The sequence below is a fragment of the Conger conger genome, chromosome 10, assembly GCF_963514075.1.
Source record: "Conger conger chromosome 10, fConCon1.1, whole genome shotgun sequence".
Classification (NCBI taxonomy): domain Eukaryota; kingdom Metazoa; phylum Chordata; class Actinopteri; order Anguilliformes; family Congridae; genus Conger; species Conger conger.
In genome coordinates this window covers 25,874,517-25,892,051 of record NC_083769.1, presented here as the reverse complement: position 1 = coordinate 25,892,051, position 17,535 = coordinate 25,874,517, and the positions used below count along the sequence as shown (strand labels likewise).

Sequence of the window (17,535 nt, the reverse complement as noted above, 5' to 3'; positions counted from 1 at the left end):
GGCTGAAGTGGTGAGCTAATCCTCTATCTTTGAGGATATACCATATTTTTTTCTATAACAGCTACTGACCAAAATCAATCAACTTTGAGGGGCATGCCTTTCAAGAGATAACAAGAAAGGCTGTCAGTCAAAGAATGTTCCATCCCACAGCTCAAAAGCACCAATGATGCAGTAAATCACCTGCTTCTTGCTTCTGTTGCACTACAAATCTGTTAAAACGTAAACCCTTCAGCCTGGAAAGCTGCTGTCAAGCCAGCAGACTGGTATACAGGCTACCGGCTTGTTCCGGTCACTGCATATTATTACGTTTTCATGTTTCGCCCATTCAAACAGGGGAGCTGTGAAGTAAAACTGTAATTACCTGCCACAAATACTCCTGCCACAAATACTCCTGCCACAAATACTCTGTTTAAGGACAGAGTGAGCCCAGCCAAATGAGGCTGTCAGAGTTAGTGTTTGTCTGTTTTCCCAATGGAGTCACAGCTCTAGGCCCTACACAGACACGGGACACTCCGCAGACACACAGGAGGCAGGCACAGCCTACCCCCTCATACCAAAAAAAACCCCACTGGCCCACCGCACTAAACAACACCCCACCTCGCATGCAAACCCCAAATCCCTAAACTGTCCGCCCTTCTGACCCCCACTTCTTCTCTGTTGGGGCAAATGGAGTTACAAAAAAGGGGGGGAAAAAGAACGGTCATTTATCACTGTGCGGGACAACTCGTCACGCGGACGCCTTTGTCCCTGGCCCCCTGCTGCTCCGTCTGATTTTAATATGATGATCTCTGATGGCTATCTGCTGCAGTTGGCTTCGCCACCTCATTATAAGTGCGTCAGAGTGACCTTGCGCTCGGTCTCTGCTCCGTCTACAGCTGTCCTGTTCCCCATCACTCTTTCTCCGCAGACACCAGCGGTGCCCCCTCGTCCCTCCTCCACGCCTTCATCCCTCTCTTTCATTCCCAGACCATGTGCCGTCCATTCTTGTCCCATGCCCTGCTGCAGATATTATTTATGGTCCCAAAGGGGGGTACAGCACCACTGAGACGTAAAGCACAACAGACATTCAGACCAGTCGTTCGCAAAAATCTCGGATTCAGTGCACTGCCGTGCCACTGCAGGACAATGGAATGAACTCGTACCCTTAGAGAACCACAGGCCAAGAAGGTTTTTGGTGTTAGTGCGCACCCATTCGATAAATTAAAGCTGTTGGTTACACAGTTAACGCGTCTCTCCTGGTTTCTTGGGTCTGAACTGGTTGCTGAATGCAAATTGAAAACAAAAAGCAGCCATCCTGCAGCTCTTCAAGGGCAAGAGATAACAGCACTGTGGAAGCAGCTCAGTGTGTGGCTGCCACTGCACTCTGTCCGTTTAACACGTCGGCTTCACACAGGCGACACGTCCCTCTGGCCTCTCCCGTTCCCGCCGTGTGGCTGCACTCACCTGTCTCTCGGACATGACGTAGAGGAAGTTCCCGTCCAGCGAGAAGGCCATGTCCCGCAGGATGAGGCTGTTGTCCTTCATGACTGACACGGTCTCGTACTGCACCCCGCCGTGTGGAGGCCCGTCCACCCGAATCTGAGGGGAGAAGAAGGGAGAAAAGAGGAAGGGAGAGAAAGAAGAGGGAGAGAAAGAAACACACTGGTCAGAATACAGACATCCTCAATTCCCTACGGAACAGGCTTGATTCATGGGTACCTGTGATCCTACATATCCTCCCACACCAGGATTCACCTCAGAGAATTATTCCCTGTGCCTGTGGAGCTTCCTCTGCCTGTGAAGCCCATTAAACAGTGACCCAGTTGTTCTTGGAAGACAAAGTCAAGGAGAAGTCCATGTGCTCCACAGCCAAAAAGAGTTCCCAGACTCTCACAAGCCAAGAATATGGACCCCCCGCCCCAGAACCAAGCTGATATAACGGGAGAGCCGTGACTGGCACGGACCCAGTTTGTGAGGGTCTCCTCCCTCCACTCTCATTCAGTTTCTCCGTGTTAGCGCGTGCGTCACTTATTGCCAGCCTAATAACTTTGCCATAACTCAGTTTGCCGTAATCTCTTCCAGCACCAGTCAACCCGATTTCTGTTGTTTGCGGCACACATCCCTGGGACGGGCAGCCGGAAGGCAGCGTGCGCGCGTGTGCTCGCGTGAGCGTGACGTCGAGCCCCTCGGTCTGCAGGCTAGGCACGTAGCGGAAGAGTGACGGCTTTATCGTCTCCCCCCCCCCTCCCTGTCAGCTCCTGCGACTGGGGGCACAAAGCAGGGCCCGTGCCCTGAATGCAACTCCAGGAGGTCGGCTCAAGGTCACGCCGTTGTCTTGATCTGAGCCTCTGTGGGGGGAGGGGAGGGGCGGCGAGAGACCCCAAGGAGCAAAGGTGAAAGGAAGTCAAAACAATGCCCCGGGCTAAACTTTGAAGGCTTGATGAAATGTGCGGCAATGGGGAAGCTGGTGAGGCTGGGGGGGGGGGGGTCTCCATCAGCACTGCCGCTCACATGCTTGTCCAACAGCATAAGCAAGCATATGCACGCCTATGTGAAAAACATATGGTTTTGATGGCTGGAGATGAGTGGGGGAAGGGACATTCACTTGATCTTAGTGACATTTTGGCATGGAACAGAGAATAGAAGTAGCTGAATATGTTCATACATAAACCATGTCACCCGGATGCCAGCAGCTTATGCGCATAAATGGCGAACGTGAATTGAACATGACCGCGTGCGCCTCTGTGGGGAGCCTTTATCATGCCCTGCTCCCCTCGTACCAATTCTCATGCCCGCTATAGGTAACACATGGGATCCCTAAAGGACAATGGTGTTCCCCGTAAAGTGCAAGAGTTCATTTGCCTCTGATCTGTATCTGAAACCTAACCTGCCGGAAGGTTCTCCAAACACACAGCCCTTGTCCCAAGAGAGCACTTAAGAACACACTGCCCTCCTCCCATTTTTCTCAAGTTCCCCACTCCTGCCTAGAGGCCCAAAGATAACGCCCCACCCCTTGTGACCAGGTCCCAAGAGGGCCACCCTGGCCTCCCCTAACCCCAACCTCTTCAGAAACATGCAGCAATTCAATGGTAAAGGCCCTTCTCTAAGCTCTTATATTATTAGTTCGCGAGGCATGTTAAACATGCAGCCAGGAAAGAGTCCCGGCTCCCCCCTGCTCCACTGCCTGCAGTCCCTGCACAGGAGCCGGAGATAATGGAATCTGCATGACTGCTGAAGCCCCGCTCTCCAGGGCCCGTCACTCAACCAGCTGGCTTTTGCATTAAAGAGCGGCTAAGTCTGGGGCCATGTTTGTTGAGTGCTGCTAAAACCAAACTCCGGAGCCGGGAAAAGGTTGTAGCCGGTTCAAAACTCCTCGTGGGGCCTGAACCACGTTACATGTGCCACAGACCTACTCTTTGAGGTGCTCGCTAAAATTTACTTGGTGGGCGGAACCTGACGGTTCCTGTTCCCGGAGACATGGGGGCCGTGACCCAGAACAGGCAGTAAAGCTTGAGGTGAGCAGTCAGCCGAGCCGTGGTGAGTGTAGCGCCCTGGGGAGCCTGGCTTGGGTGACGCGCGTCTCGACATGATGAACTCTAATTTCTCCAGAGTTCTGACTCCTGAGTTCTCCCCCACCAGCTACACAGTTTCCTCATGGAGGAGCTCACCTCTGCTAGCCTCACACTTAATCCCATGTTGTTCTCTGAACCCTGAATTATTCACCCGGTGGGTGAGGATGTTACCAAACCTATTATTTCAGTACCCTGGGACACAGCTCCTCCTTATTTTCCTTAATATACTTGGTCAGCTATGTACGCATCAGCATGACGGAGAGCTCTCGGGTTGAACAAGCACCCCTAAAGGAGTCTCTTTCTTGCGACCTTCCCAGGGTCCAGTCACTTGCGGTTTAACCAAAATAACATAAGACGGTTACAAAGGGAAACTGGGGCACGCCCAGATGAGAGAGGGGGGAAAGGGACGGGAGAGACATGAGAGAGAACGGGGGCTGAGGGGTGTCCTGTCCTCCAGGCTTGTGGTAGCAGGGCCTGCCTGTACAGGAATCCCCCTCTCCCCGCTCACCGCCATTCTGGCACAGGAACTTCAGAGCCCCAGCAGGCCCTCGCCAGCAGAGCTTTCTGATCCGAGCGTGTAGGCACCCGGAGAGAAAAGCGTTTGAAGGCTGACCAAACTGAAATTCAAATTGCCATTCCTTCCTTTGGAGAAGCTGCCAGCTACCCATTCCCTGAGTGAGTTTGTGTGTGTGTGTCCGTGTATGTGAGCGCGTGCATGCGTGTGAGAATGTTTGGAGCAATTTGTAGAGGGACGAACCTGAATACATTTGGAAGATAAGTGCAAGGAATCTAAACGCTGAGCTTTTCGAAGAACACTGCCTGGAGATAGGGATAAACCATAGGCCAAGGTGCTACAGATAGTTACCAAACATCTGAAGGAACTAAATAATATTATTCCACGTAATGTACATAATAGTTTCAACAGTATCAGATGCAGCCTTAACCAGAGAGTGGCGAGAGCTGCCTATAAGGTCTGTGTCGCAGGAGTTTCTGTTAGAAAATAAAAACTCAAAGCGCAAAATAATAGCTCATTTGTGGCTGAGCTCCAGCAGTAACACAGCTCATCCATTTATAGTCTGTGTATACCGAGCAGTGAAGATGTGCCCTTTATCTCCTCCAGACATTTGAAAATATCTCCAGGCTATCAGAGATGTTTCTGTTTGTTCTAAATCTTTTAATTAAAGACTTTAAACAAGAAGCCATAAAAGCTTGTGATATTAATATGCCGAACATGCAATATTTCTTTTGCCCTTCGAATTTGATATTGCAGATGTTTCATCTCCTGCGTTGGAAGTGCACGTGATCCTAAAAACGTTACAAGAGATGTCATTAGCTAGGTTTGGAAATAAACCGTGGTATTTATGTCGATACGGATGTATTATATTTAGGATACGAGAGGAAAGCACAGTGCTGTTCCACAGTGTGTGAAACTCAATGAGCCGTGAAGCAGGCTGGGTGCCTGCAGAGTGGGGGCTGTGTTGCAGCTCCACAAAGGCGAGGAGGACGGAACACGCCAAAAACTGAGCTCTCCAGATGAGAACCAGCAGAGAGGCTTATGGGTATCAGGCCTGGGTGAAACCGGCCTGCGCAGACCAGGCCGGGCCGGGCCAGGCTGATCCGCCGGGCTCTCTCCAAGGCTCAGGCACAACGCTGAAGCAGCGGACACAGCTGGGGACGGCCCAGAGACAGAGCGGGAGGGAGAGAGAGGGAGAGAGAGAGCGGGGCCTTGGATTGACAGAGTAATCTGTCCTGGGCTATCTCCAATCTGCAGTAATCCATTTTAACTGTGTTCACTGTTCTGCTGATACGGCGCTCAGCTGAGGCCCTTTATCTGTATCGGTCTGGACCCGGCGGATTAGATTCCACAAAAGCTCACGTGTCTCCTCTGTGACCCTGAGCGTGGCCAGGCTGCAGTGTGTCACCAGCCGACCGAACACGGTCAACACTCCTGCTTTCTCCAGGTTGACCTGGGAAACGGGAAAGTGGGGAAATGGCAGTACTGTCTGAAAAAAGCATTAACAACCGCCGGTGCTTCTGTAGGTGTGGGACACCAAAACAAAAAGATGAAAGAGAGACTTTCAGTGCCACCGAGGTCTAATCCGCTCAACTGGACTACGATGATTGTTCAACTCTTGACCAGCAGAGACACGGGGGTGAATACACGCAGTCTGTGTCCTTCCAGCGGGTTCTCCGCGGTACTGCGCTCAGATCCCGCAGCACTGAACCCCCGGGGGGGCCGGGTGTGGCAGGGCACGGGCAGGACGGGCGGAGGGGGGTACCCCGGCCCCGTACGGGCGCTGACGGCTCCATCCTCGCCCCTCAGACGGATGAGGCAGGGGAGAGAGATAAATACCCAGGCAGGTGAGGCTTGCGTTTCAGGGTCAGCACTCCCGCGGATCTCATCTCCCAGATAATCGCGTCACCCAGACGGAAAATTCATCACCGCGGCGGCGCGGTAACAGAGGCCTCCGCGGCCGCGCAGCCAGAACTCCGCCGTCCATAACGCCGGCACTTCATCCCCCGCTTCCCACCGCCCGGAATCCTCCGGATCAATTCCTTCAGCCCGAGACAGGGGATGGAACAGCGTGTTCCTGCTGGGTCTCTCAGCTTCATTCTCCCCCTGACGTGAGCAGGCTGCAGTACCGCCCCCCCCCCACCCCACCCAACACTCTCAGGGCTCCTTCTGCTTTTTTTTTATGTTGGGGGGGGGAGGTATCAGAGCAGTGGGAGAATTTTCTCTTTACCTGGATAACACAGCTAATCCATCACTTATGTCAGGCTGCAGAATTCTGATGTCAGCATCATCTATAAAAATGTGCTTTCTCTGTGATGGCTCCCCCTCAGTGAAGTGAAGAACAAGGCCTTTGTTCCTATTCCTGTTGTACAATACCATGAGCTCCCTTAACGCGGGTGTTACCAAGCTGAGCCACGTGCACGCCGTGTCACTTTCCACTGCCGAACACCTCAGCCGAAATAAAGGGCTTTTTTTCCTGCCCCACGTGTACGACAGCAAGAGGCAGTGGGGACTGCTGGGAGATCCACAGGGGAGATTCGCTTTGATTTTAAGCCCCCTCCCCACCCCTCAAAACAAGGGATTCCTGCATTGTTGGCTCCACAGGCTCGGATCACAGCGCAGGCATCAAGATTAGACAATTCTCTCAAGTTGTGAGGATTTGTCAATAAACAGATGCGCGTGTGTCACACGTCAATATTAGCTATTTGAAAAAAACAAACACGAAAACAAGGAAGATTCAAGCACTTTATCTCAACACTTTGATGCAGTGAAATTCAGTCTCACTCCATCTGTCCAGTGTCCCCCACAGACACTGTCAAATAAAATATAACAGCATGCTCTTACATCATTTTGTATTTGACCATAAAATTATTACATTCAGTGCATCATTGTATAATTGCTTATTTGCAATTAGTAGTACACATAATTCCAAAACTAAGGAGTTGAAATCTTGTTTTATCAAGTGAAATATTCATGATTACAGAAACGCAGCTGGGAAGAATGTCTTGCTCAACTTTTAATAACAATTAGGACGTTGGTCTTATGCAGCGCTTTCAAAAAATAAAACTGTTGTATACACAAAGGACATGCTCAACCACAGCCGTTAAAGCTAGGTAATTGCCACCTATCATAAACAGATTACTGATCGTAAACACTGCAACACAAACCGCTTTCGGTATAAAACAAAAGGCTTTGCGTAGGTTTGCAGTGTGGTAATTAGTTCAACAACCTCCCAACCAACTGCAAGCTCTCCACCCACCTCCATCCTGAGGGTGATTCAACCTCTGGCTACGAGGCAAACTGAACGCGCGCGGTTTCCTCACTGTACCCGGGCTGAACCTAGCCAGCGCGCTCAATTAAAATCCTGGATCTCTAATTAAAGCTGCTACCTGAAGGCCATTTGCATTCTATTTTTGACTTTGTCACTTTCCGTTCCCTCATGAAGCCACAGTAGTTCCTCTTTTATCCAAGGCCCCTGGTGTGCAAAGAGTCAGGCTTCTAATGTGCTAATACTGCCCATGCTAATTCCGTACATCCCCCCCCCCCCTCCACCACACACCATTCCTATATGGAGGCCTCAGGTTCCTGAACCAAAGGATCCGCAGATACGGAAGTGCTTGACACAGGGGGCCACAGAGAGACCTGCTGAACTGTGTGTGCTGTTGACAGTTCCCCATAATTACAGCTATACATCATAATCCCCAATGAGGAACCAGGGACATGGGCGCTTTTGTGTTTGTTGTTTTTTTGCGCGGTGGTCTGTTAGCTGGGAGCCATGCCCTCTGCAGCGTTATGCTAGTCATGCCCCAGCAACAGCCGCCAACACAAAGCAGTTACATCATATTTTTGGCTGAACTCAAAAAGTGCAAATTGAATTGTGCCCTGTGGCTGTGGTGTTGTTCACGCTCCCTTTTCAAAAATGTACATGCTAACTACCTTAATGAAGCTGGACAAATAAATATACATTTTACCATTTTAAATAAAGCAGCTGAACCAGACCTACCAATGTCAGGCTACAACAAACAAAGATAACATAAATAAAATGGGTGCACACAGCTGCAAACATTATTCAAGGAAAAAACCTTCAGTTTGAATTCAGTTTTCAGGATGAATGTCAATAATGTTCTCTTCCCCCTTCTATCTATCTATCTCTCTCTCTCTATCTCTCTCACTTACTTCCTCTTTCTCTTGATTTATCTCTCCCCCTGCCCCATGCTTCCCAGGGACCCATGCACAGAGGAGTCAGCTTTTCTTAAATAGAAACCAGAGCTTGGATTAGGACTAGCAGTGAAATTAGACCTGAAATATCCCTAATTACCCGAAACACCAACGTTCCGTCTAGCTGCACAATGTACCAGCTATATTTAGCGGTGCACTAAAAGACTGAAATGAGGCCAATGTGGTGGACCGCATCCAAGCGAGCTAACAGAAAAGACAGGGGTGGGAGTTTGATTGAGGGGGGAGGGGTGGAACAGTGAACTTTCAAGCTCTTAATCCAGTGATATATTTTTCACAGACTCAAATTTACGTTGTTGTCCAGACCTCCCAAAACCTCACCCTTGAGGTTTTCTCACTGTGTTTCCACCAAGGGAAAAAAAGGTAATTCTCTTCAACCCTCATCAGTCAGCGATCACGGGTGTTAAGTTTAAGTCAAGTGGTAGAGCAGTCGCCTGGATCTCTGCTTGTTGACATGGCAGCTTTTCAGGACCAGATGTGGGAGGCTGAGATATGTAAAATGTGCTTTGTGAGACGGAGTTGAAAACCGGCACGTCAGTCTGCATCAGTGCCCTGAGAGAGACGAACGCTTGGCTCTCTATCATGCTGCAGCTTTGCCACCCCCACATCCCCATGAGAGTGATTGACAGGGAGGACTCCACTGCAGCTCCATGGGAGAAACACACAAGCACTGAACCAAAACACAATCGACGATAAGGAGCACTTGCTGGAGTCAAATCCAATTCCAATCCGCACGGTTTATTTGTTTCTGAGGTTCGGCTGGTGGTGAATGACACGCTAATCACCGGACAAATGCCGGGAATACGAGTAATCATGTCCACAAGTGGTGCATATCAAAACGAAAAAACAAACAAACATCAATTTACTGGGACATAATTCTCAGTGACAAGGGCCCGCATTTGGAGAATCAGGACTGGTTTCATGGTAGTCACTCACACAAATCACTGATTAGAACCATGAATAGAAATCAAGAAGACAATAAGGGTTAATAGCAGAAGAAAAAATAAAAAAACTAAAGCAATACTGAATGTCTGCATAAGGAATCAAAAAAGACCAGAAACCCTGGGAATTACAGTGGAAGTGAATGTCAATAGGCTGACAATTACAACAATTCAACTAAAAAAACATTCAAAAGTGTACCACCTGAATCTACGTACACCCTAATTTTCTACTTGGAAATAAATGCTTTTTACCAGAAGAAAGTGGTGAATCAAGACTATATTAACCCGACACTGAATCAAACTCACTTAAAGGGCATAAGCAAATGCTCAAACCGGACTTGCTTCAGATCTGATCAGACAAACCTTAAAGCACTTTTAGACAGAAGAAACCAGTAAACAGTTTGGGCTTTTATATTTTGGCCATGTGGTATGAACACAATTGTTTTTATGTAATAATGGCATTCCATTTACCCAGGGTTTGATACGTCCCTGTACTATGGAGAACACTGAACTGAAGCTAGAAGAAATGCGCTTATAATTAATGTTCGCCGACCAACCAGAATCAATCTACGGTGACAATCACTCCGTTAAAACAAATTTTCATTGGTACCGCTCCATTAAAACAAATTTTCATTGGTACCTCCAATAGTACCTCCTGGTCGCCATACTGACATAGTGAGAGGAACATAGTCTTTATTGAGATCTGGCACTGGGTTTATAGTGAGGCCTAACTGAATTGAATATGCCCTTAAACAGTCTAAGCGTGTCTGATTGAATCCTGCCCAGAGCCGAGATAGAAAATAGAGAGGAAATGGATTCGCAAAAATTGTTCCAAAATCCCACCTAGACACGAGAGATGTTGATTCATTTGGAAAAAATTAGCATATTTAAATGTGTTAAGCGAGGGGAGAAGATACACTTCACACATTTCTAGCGAGGCGACTGAAACCTGAAGGACCGAATACGTTTGTGTGACATTCAGCTCAAAAAAGCGCCAATATAAACCGTGTGAAGGCTTGTACAAATCTAAAAGCGAGGTCATATTGATTCATCTATCATCACACCAGAGCCCGACCATATTCTGCGACCATCTCTTCATGAAAGAAGCATCTGTAAAGCTCTTCAGATACACGCCAAACCCGACAGTCTATTAACCCTGACAGCAGGCGACAAATGAGAAACACCGACCTGTTCCTACAGAGCAGCTCAGACTGCTGGGGGGACCTGAGAGAGCCAAGGCTGCGGGGGCAGAGAGGACAGAGAGGCAGCCGACCAGGAACGAGCCTTCAGAGAACACGCTCCTGCCCTCCGCAATAAGTGTGACATAAGGAGAGAGGCTTTCTCAAGATCATAACATAGCACTCATTGTCCCTGCCTTCACCTCTTATATAGCTCCGGGGCCGATGCAAATATCTATAGGCCTCCGCTAAGAAAGAGATCGGTTTGTAGTAGTAACCTGTGGGCCTGGACGAGCTCCCACAATCCCTCAGTGCCCCGCTCTCCATTATTGCGTCCAGATGCCTCCTGTGCCTCCATATCGCCGTTCGCGTTGGCAGTACTTACCGTGGAGCCCTTTATTGTGACTTTGCCATCTGAAGTAGGGGTAGGGCTGCTGGTACAATGAGAGGACTTTGGCCAATGATGTAATCTCATTAGTGGCATGTGCTGGTGTTTAATTGTTGGCAGCAGGGCTGGGGCCTGGAAGAGCTGGAGAGCCGATTCTGATGAAGAGGAGCCATCCGTCTGTCTCTGTCATCGCCCAGGACTACCCACACCGGACGGAGCTCAGTGCGGCGGGGGACTCGTTTATGAAGACATTTGTGAGCCATTTTGAGGAACCAAATCCAGCCCTACAGAACCTAATCCAAACTGAAGTATTAAATATGGTAAGTGCTAACAAATTATGGCAGAAAGGCTTTAGAGGGCTTCAAAAGGGAAAATATTTTTTTATGTCTTTTAAATGAAGCCTTTGGGGAGACAGAGTGAGAGAGGGAGTGGGCGAGAGAGAGAGAGAGGGAAAAACTGGGACCACAAGCAGCGCAGGCAAAGATAAACCTTTGCTGGGTCTAGTCGGGTCACAGTGGACAGAGGCGGTTTTGGGGGAGGGGGGCAGTGGGCCCATTCATCTCCTGCGGTCATCTGATAATGCTGACCCGGCATGGGCCTGTCATGCCCGGGATTTGAGCGGGAGAAGGGGGGCAGGGGGGGGGAGACGCTGCAGTGGGAAAGCGCGTATTATCTGGGATCCCTCCCGGCTTGATGGGAATAGTGGAGGATTGTCCTGGTTAGAGATCCCATTCTGAGCATGGACAAGGATGGAGTGACCCTGACCCTGAGCAGAGGACCCCGTTTCCCAACCTCCCAAAGCCCCATTCAAAGAGAGAGAAAGAGAGAGAGAGAGAGAGAGAGAGAGAGAGAGGGAGGGAGGGAGAGAGAGGGAGAGAGAGAGGGAGGGAGGGAGTGAGGGAGAGAGAGGGAGAGAGAGAGGAGGGGTTGGGAGAGAGATATAGGGGGATGAGAGAGAGACAGATAGAGAGAGGGAGGGAGACAGAGGGAGGGAGAGAGAGAGAGGGAGATGGAGGGAAAGAGAGGGAGAGAGAAAGAGGGAGGGAGAGAGAGAGGGGGAGGAGAGAGAGAGGGGGATGAGAGACAGATAGAGAGAGAGAGGGGGGAGGGGGAGAGAAAGGGAAGGAAGGAGAGAGAAGGGTTTCCATACCAATGCTGCCCCCCAGCACTAGTGTGAAGAGCTGAGCAGGACCTCACAGTGCTGTACCCCTGAGTGTGTGGACAGGGCCACGGTGCCTAATAAAGCGCTCTGTAACACACACACACACACACACACACACACACACACACACACACTCCCGCTAGAGCAGGCCTTGCCCAGCCTCCCCCCCCGCTCCTGTTCCACTCAATCACACAGTCAAATGAGGCCCTAAAAAACATGCATCTACACATGCAAATGTCCTTCTCCTGCCTGCGAATCCTCAACGCCAGATTTGCCCAACACCCCCCTGTTTTCCATCTTAGTTGTTTCCCCCACTGGCTGGTGTTTAGTGTTCATTAACCTGGCTCCCACTCTTTCAGCAAGCAAAGTTTCCACTGGGTTCCTTCTACTATTCTACAAACAAACAGAAGACTGAATTAATTAATCAAATGCAACCTTATTCTAAAGGCACTGCGACACAGCGCACTACAGAGAATGGAAGCCTTCAGTTGCTCAAAACTGAGAATTTCTTGGCAAGTCCTTGAATAGAATTCGCATACTGTATTCATGACACACATACCTACTTCTGACTAAATCCTACCTTTACAGAAAAAACTCATGTAAATGGGTCATTTTCACTAGCAGTAAATTACGATCTCATTAGAAAGGAATTTAAATTTTGATGGCGCTGGGGAGGGGTATAAGTGCGTTTGGAAAGTCCTGACCTGAATAAGTCCTGGGAAAGGTCCTAAATATACCCTTTGGCGATGACAGTGAATGGTTTTTATCTTCGTACTGCTTCTCGGTTTCTGTGTTCACCTCACCAGCAGCCATTTCTATAACACACACCAGCCCACTGCTGTTGTTATTGTGTGCAAATGCATCCATGCCATCGTGTGTGTGCGTATGTGTGTGTGTAAATGGACTCATTACCAGCTTTAAGGGATCAATAGTCTGCACTAACAGATTTACAGGCTAATGTCCCTGGATTTCCATAGGATGGGTGTTAATAGGAGACATGCGCAATGGGGGCTAGCACATTCACCCCCCCCAATACAGATACACATACGCGCACACACGTATCAAACATTAAACATTAAGCTGAAACACGATGCTAGCATCCTTATCAGGACAGCTGGGAAAGCCTAAAGTGAACTGTGTCAGTCCCAAAGCTGGCGCTTAAAGCAATAAAATGCACGCTTTCAGAAACAGACTTACAGCTTAGCTCTTCAATCCCTCTCCCTTTTCTCAATGGCCACAGAAAGGAGAAACATTCTGCTGAGGGAATTTTGGCATTATAAAACAAGTAAAACAAACGACTTTCAATGAATATGAGAGGAACAATAAAACAAGCGGTGCAAGACCAGGCCATATTTCGTGAAAAAAGAAAGGAAACGGAAGGTTGTTTCTCGCGAATGCTGATTCCAAGGGTACGGCAAAGTGAAGGATTAAGGAGTTCATTAAAGGGAATGGTGGTATAGCTGATTACACACAAATTTGTCACCTTGCTAGGAGAGCTTTACACTTTTATTAATCAGCTCCTTCCCATTCGTAACGTGCATTACAAGTGCCATACCAACTGACTTCCTCCCCAGAAAATACCTGCTGCTTTAAAACGCTGAAGTGCCGTATTAGAATTCTTGCAATCGACTTGTGTAGCTCACTGTTGGTGGGAGGTGATCCTAATGTAACTCGTTATGCAAATGAGTCTTTGATTAATTAAACATAGCTCTTCCGGGAGCACGTTTCATGGTGGGGTGATTCAACTCGGGCTACCTCGACTTCACCTTTCATAGCCCCGTCCCCAACACACACGACGTGGCCTGCACTGCGCTACGCTGTGCACACGCACACACACACGCAAACACACACACACACACACACATACACATACACACACTCACACACACAATACGTATGTGCACACACACACAAAATCACACATAAACATATATATATGAATGTACACGCGCACACACATACACAAACCTGCACTTCACAGCTTCAAAGGCAGTAGCAGAGAACAAGACAGCCACTGTGCTCCAGAGTGCACTGCGCAGCTGAATCCACTGAAAGACTCCTTCTGATTTAAAAAAGACAGCCAGCCAGCCAGCCTGGCGCATTAGATTACTTACACTTTAAACGCATTTAATGGACAATTTATAAATTGGGAACAAGGTCTTCGGCCATCAGGATGAGCCTGCGGCCCACCAGTGTTGTGAGGTCACCTCAGAGAGCTTACTTGCGAGCTCTTGGTGCTGCCCGCTTAGAGCGGTCCGACAAAACCGCCCGAGACTATCAAGGTCAGCGCACAATGTTTGGGCTGAAAGGAGCCCTTGCCTCTTTAAGGGCAGGAGAGAGGGATGCTGGGAAGTTCTGGCAGCGAGCCAGCCGCAACCCACTCCACGTCCTGGGCGTCGCACGCTAACAGAGGTGTCTTCTGTCCGAGGACGGTTTTACGCTCTCTTCCCCCGGGAGCGGTGGGGATCGATCGGTACGTCAGGACGTTGTGTGTTTGCATGTAAATGCGCGCCCCCCCTCCCCCCCTCCCAAGTCTCAGATAACTTTCTATCCATTATGTTTTAGGTGGCAACAACACTATTCAGTGTCTCTGCAGAAGCAAGTTTAAACAAGACGCGGGTCCTATCCGTTTAAAAAATCTTAATTGCCTGTCCGTATCCTAGACCTGATCTGAAGACACGCACACTTGTGGCGAAATTCATCGTCTTTTGGGGGTTAACACAGCACAGGCTGTGTTACAGGCACAATGCGATTGCCTTAAGGCGATTTATCTGTGCACGCACTGGGCACTGACACTAGCCCCGGTCTTAATTCCACTGTATACTCCAGACTCCAGGTCACTGAAGCATGTCTCCTGTGCTTGTGCATATGTTGTTTCTCAGAGAATTTTAAGCTGTTTGTTCACCTGTACAAAGGGTGCAATAAGGGCACTGTCTGCTTGTGCTTACACCTGGGCCCCATGGATGTGTGTGGATTTATCTCTCTGGGTGAGTGTGCTTGCATGTTTTTGTGCCTGTTAGTGTGTGTGCATGCATGTGTGAGTGTGTGTGTGTGTGTGTGCGTGTGTGTGCGTGTGTGTGTGCATGCATGTGTGGGTGTGTGTGTGTGCATGTGTGTGCGTGTGTGTGTGCATGCATGTGTGGGTGTGTGTGTGTGTGCGTGTGTGAGTGTGTGTGTGTGCGTGTGTGTGTGCATGCATGTGTGGGTGTGTGTGTGTGTGTGTGTGCGTGTGTGAGTGTGTGTGTGTGCGCATGCGTGTGTGAGTGTGTGTGTGGATTGCTCTGACACATACTGCTCTGCCTCCATCTCCTGATTCTCCAGGCATCCCTGTCGAAGGATGGCTAAAAGAGAGAGCCTTCTGAAGCAGCCTGCTCAAGCATGGCACCCATCTTATTAGTGGATGCAATGAAACAAGCATTACTGCCCTATCAAGCAGGCTAATGCAATGACATGAATGCACGCAGTCTTAAATGCCAGCTGTAGATCCACCATCTCCTTAAATAACTGAAGAGAAAGTCAAATAATGTACACGCATGCACACACATACACAGCACAGACACTCACATCTATAGACAGACACAAACACACAGGCACAGGCACACACACGCAAGCCCACGAGCACATACACACACTTGCGCACGCCCACGCGCACAGAAACACACAGACAAAAGAAACGCGTCTCATTGGCAAGCAAATGGTCTGTCGAGTCAAACGCTGTGAAATAGGTTATCGAGGGCGCCGTGGACATTTCCGTCAGCACGCACCAGCGCCGCCGTTATCTGCCGGGCTCCGAAGCGGGCGCGTTCATCACGTTATGAGAGTCGCGCGCTCGTCGCGTTAGGAGAAGAGAGGCAGTCACTTCCTTACCGGAAAGCGGGTGACGCAGTGCGCCAGGAACAATCGGAAAGGCAAACAACCGCCAACGAGAAAGAGCCCCTCTTCTCAAGCAAGGGTGACAGGACAATAAATTCAATTAAGCGAATTTGCATTCCCCCGTCTTACAGTAGGTCATTATGCACTTCCATCAAGGGATAATGCCCCGCTATTATGCTGTTCTTCTGGCCACGCGAGGGGCCGGGGCGGGGGCGGGGAGGGGCATGAATAAATAAACACGTGCAGAGACCCAGACCCCCGATTTCGACATCGGGGGGGGTTCTACGTCAGGAGACCTGCGGACTGCTGGGGAAGTGTGTCTTTCAGCGGCGAGCTTTGGGTGGGTGAGGGGTAGGAGGGTGGTGGGGGGGTGGGGGGGTGATGACAGTGAAACAGGAAGCAGATTCAGAGCCCATGACGGGGGTTTTTGAAACCTGAAAAAAAATGGTAGACAAACACGACCCTTGGACCAGAATGGAGTCAGGCACCTGTTTCTGTCGACACATTTAAAAGCATTGCATAAACGGACAGAGACAGACAGTGAGAGAGACAGAGAGAGAAGAGAGCGAGAGAGACGTTTTACTGTTATTTATTGTTATTTTTTACTGTTACTTCTATCTGTTATTTTGGTTTTAATACACTGCCACATTCCTTTTTCTCCTCTAAACAGCTTTGGCAATACAAAAGTACAAATTTTCCATGCCAATAAAACCTACTGAATCAAACTGAATTGAATTGAGAGTAAGAAGTGAAAGCAAGAGACAGAGAGAGAGAGAGAGAGAGCGAGAGAGAGAGAGATCCGGAAGGGGAAACGGAACTGAAGGGCCGTGGCAGGAAGGAAATTCCTGGACTGTGAGAGCAAGTGGTCAAGAGGCAGGCTGCCAGGTCAGGCAGGCCAAAGGAGGAGGGGACAGGTCAGGTCAGGGCGGGTCCTGCTTCACGCACTGTCCACTCCGTGCCAGTAGGGGGCCTCCATCACACCTACGCAAATCCTGCCCGCGCCACTTAGTGTAATTCGTTATTTCAGCTGAATTCCTGGAGTCTACCCAACACCTCTCTACTCAAGTAACAACCCTCATGGGCAGCAGTCCACAATCCCCAGTGGCAATGTACATCAATGGCTGTTCAGTCAAATCTTACAGAGGGACTTGAAATATGTGTACAAGTGGCCAATCTAATTCTGCAGTGAATGGGGCATCTTATGGAGAGATGGACTTGGTGGTAGATCCTAGTAATCAATGTAATGGAGAATGACCATCAAACACAGGGCTATCTGTTTGGCATGACACAAATACCGTTTTGCCATCCATCAGTTGAATGGATCTCATGGGTGCAGCCCAGAGGAAGGCATCTGAGAGAGGGACACATGGACACCATGCAGTCACACAGGGGAAGACGATTCACAGAGCCCCACAGGGGAATGACATTCACAGAGCCTCACAGAGGAATGAGATTCACAGAGCCCCATAGGGGAATGAGATTCACAGACCCCAACAGGGGAAGGAGATTCACATAGCCTCACAGTGGAAGGAGATTCACAGACCCCAACAGGGGAAGGAGATTCACAGAGCCTCACAGGGGAATGAGATTCACAGAGCCTCACTTGGGAATCTCTCACATAGTTAATCATTTCCACTGGCTGGGAGGCTGTTCATTAGTCTTAGGTACGAGGCAGGCACCAGGTTTTTTCGG

At 49.3% G+C, this 17,535-nt stretch overlaps 1 protein-coding gene across 1 annotated transcript in view; it reads right to left on the bottom strand.

The window, feature by feature from the left end:
* The window catches only part of plxna2 (plexin A2), a 170,666-nt gene that overhangs the window by 115,811 nt on the left and 37,320 nt on the right, over positions 1 to 17,535 (bottom strand). The window contains exon 3 of the mRNA XM_061259087.1: positions 1,444 to 1,578. Within this exon, the coding sequence (XP_061115071.1) occupies positions 1,444 to 1,578 (135 nt within the window). The remainder of the gene's footprint in view (positions 1 to 1,443; positions 1,579 to 17,535) is intronic.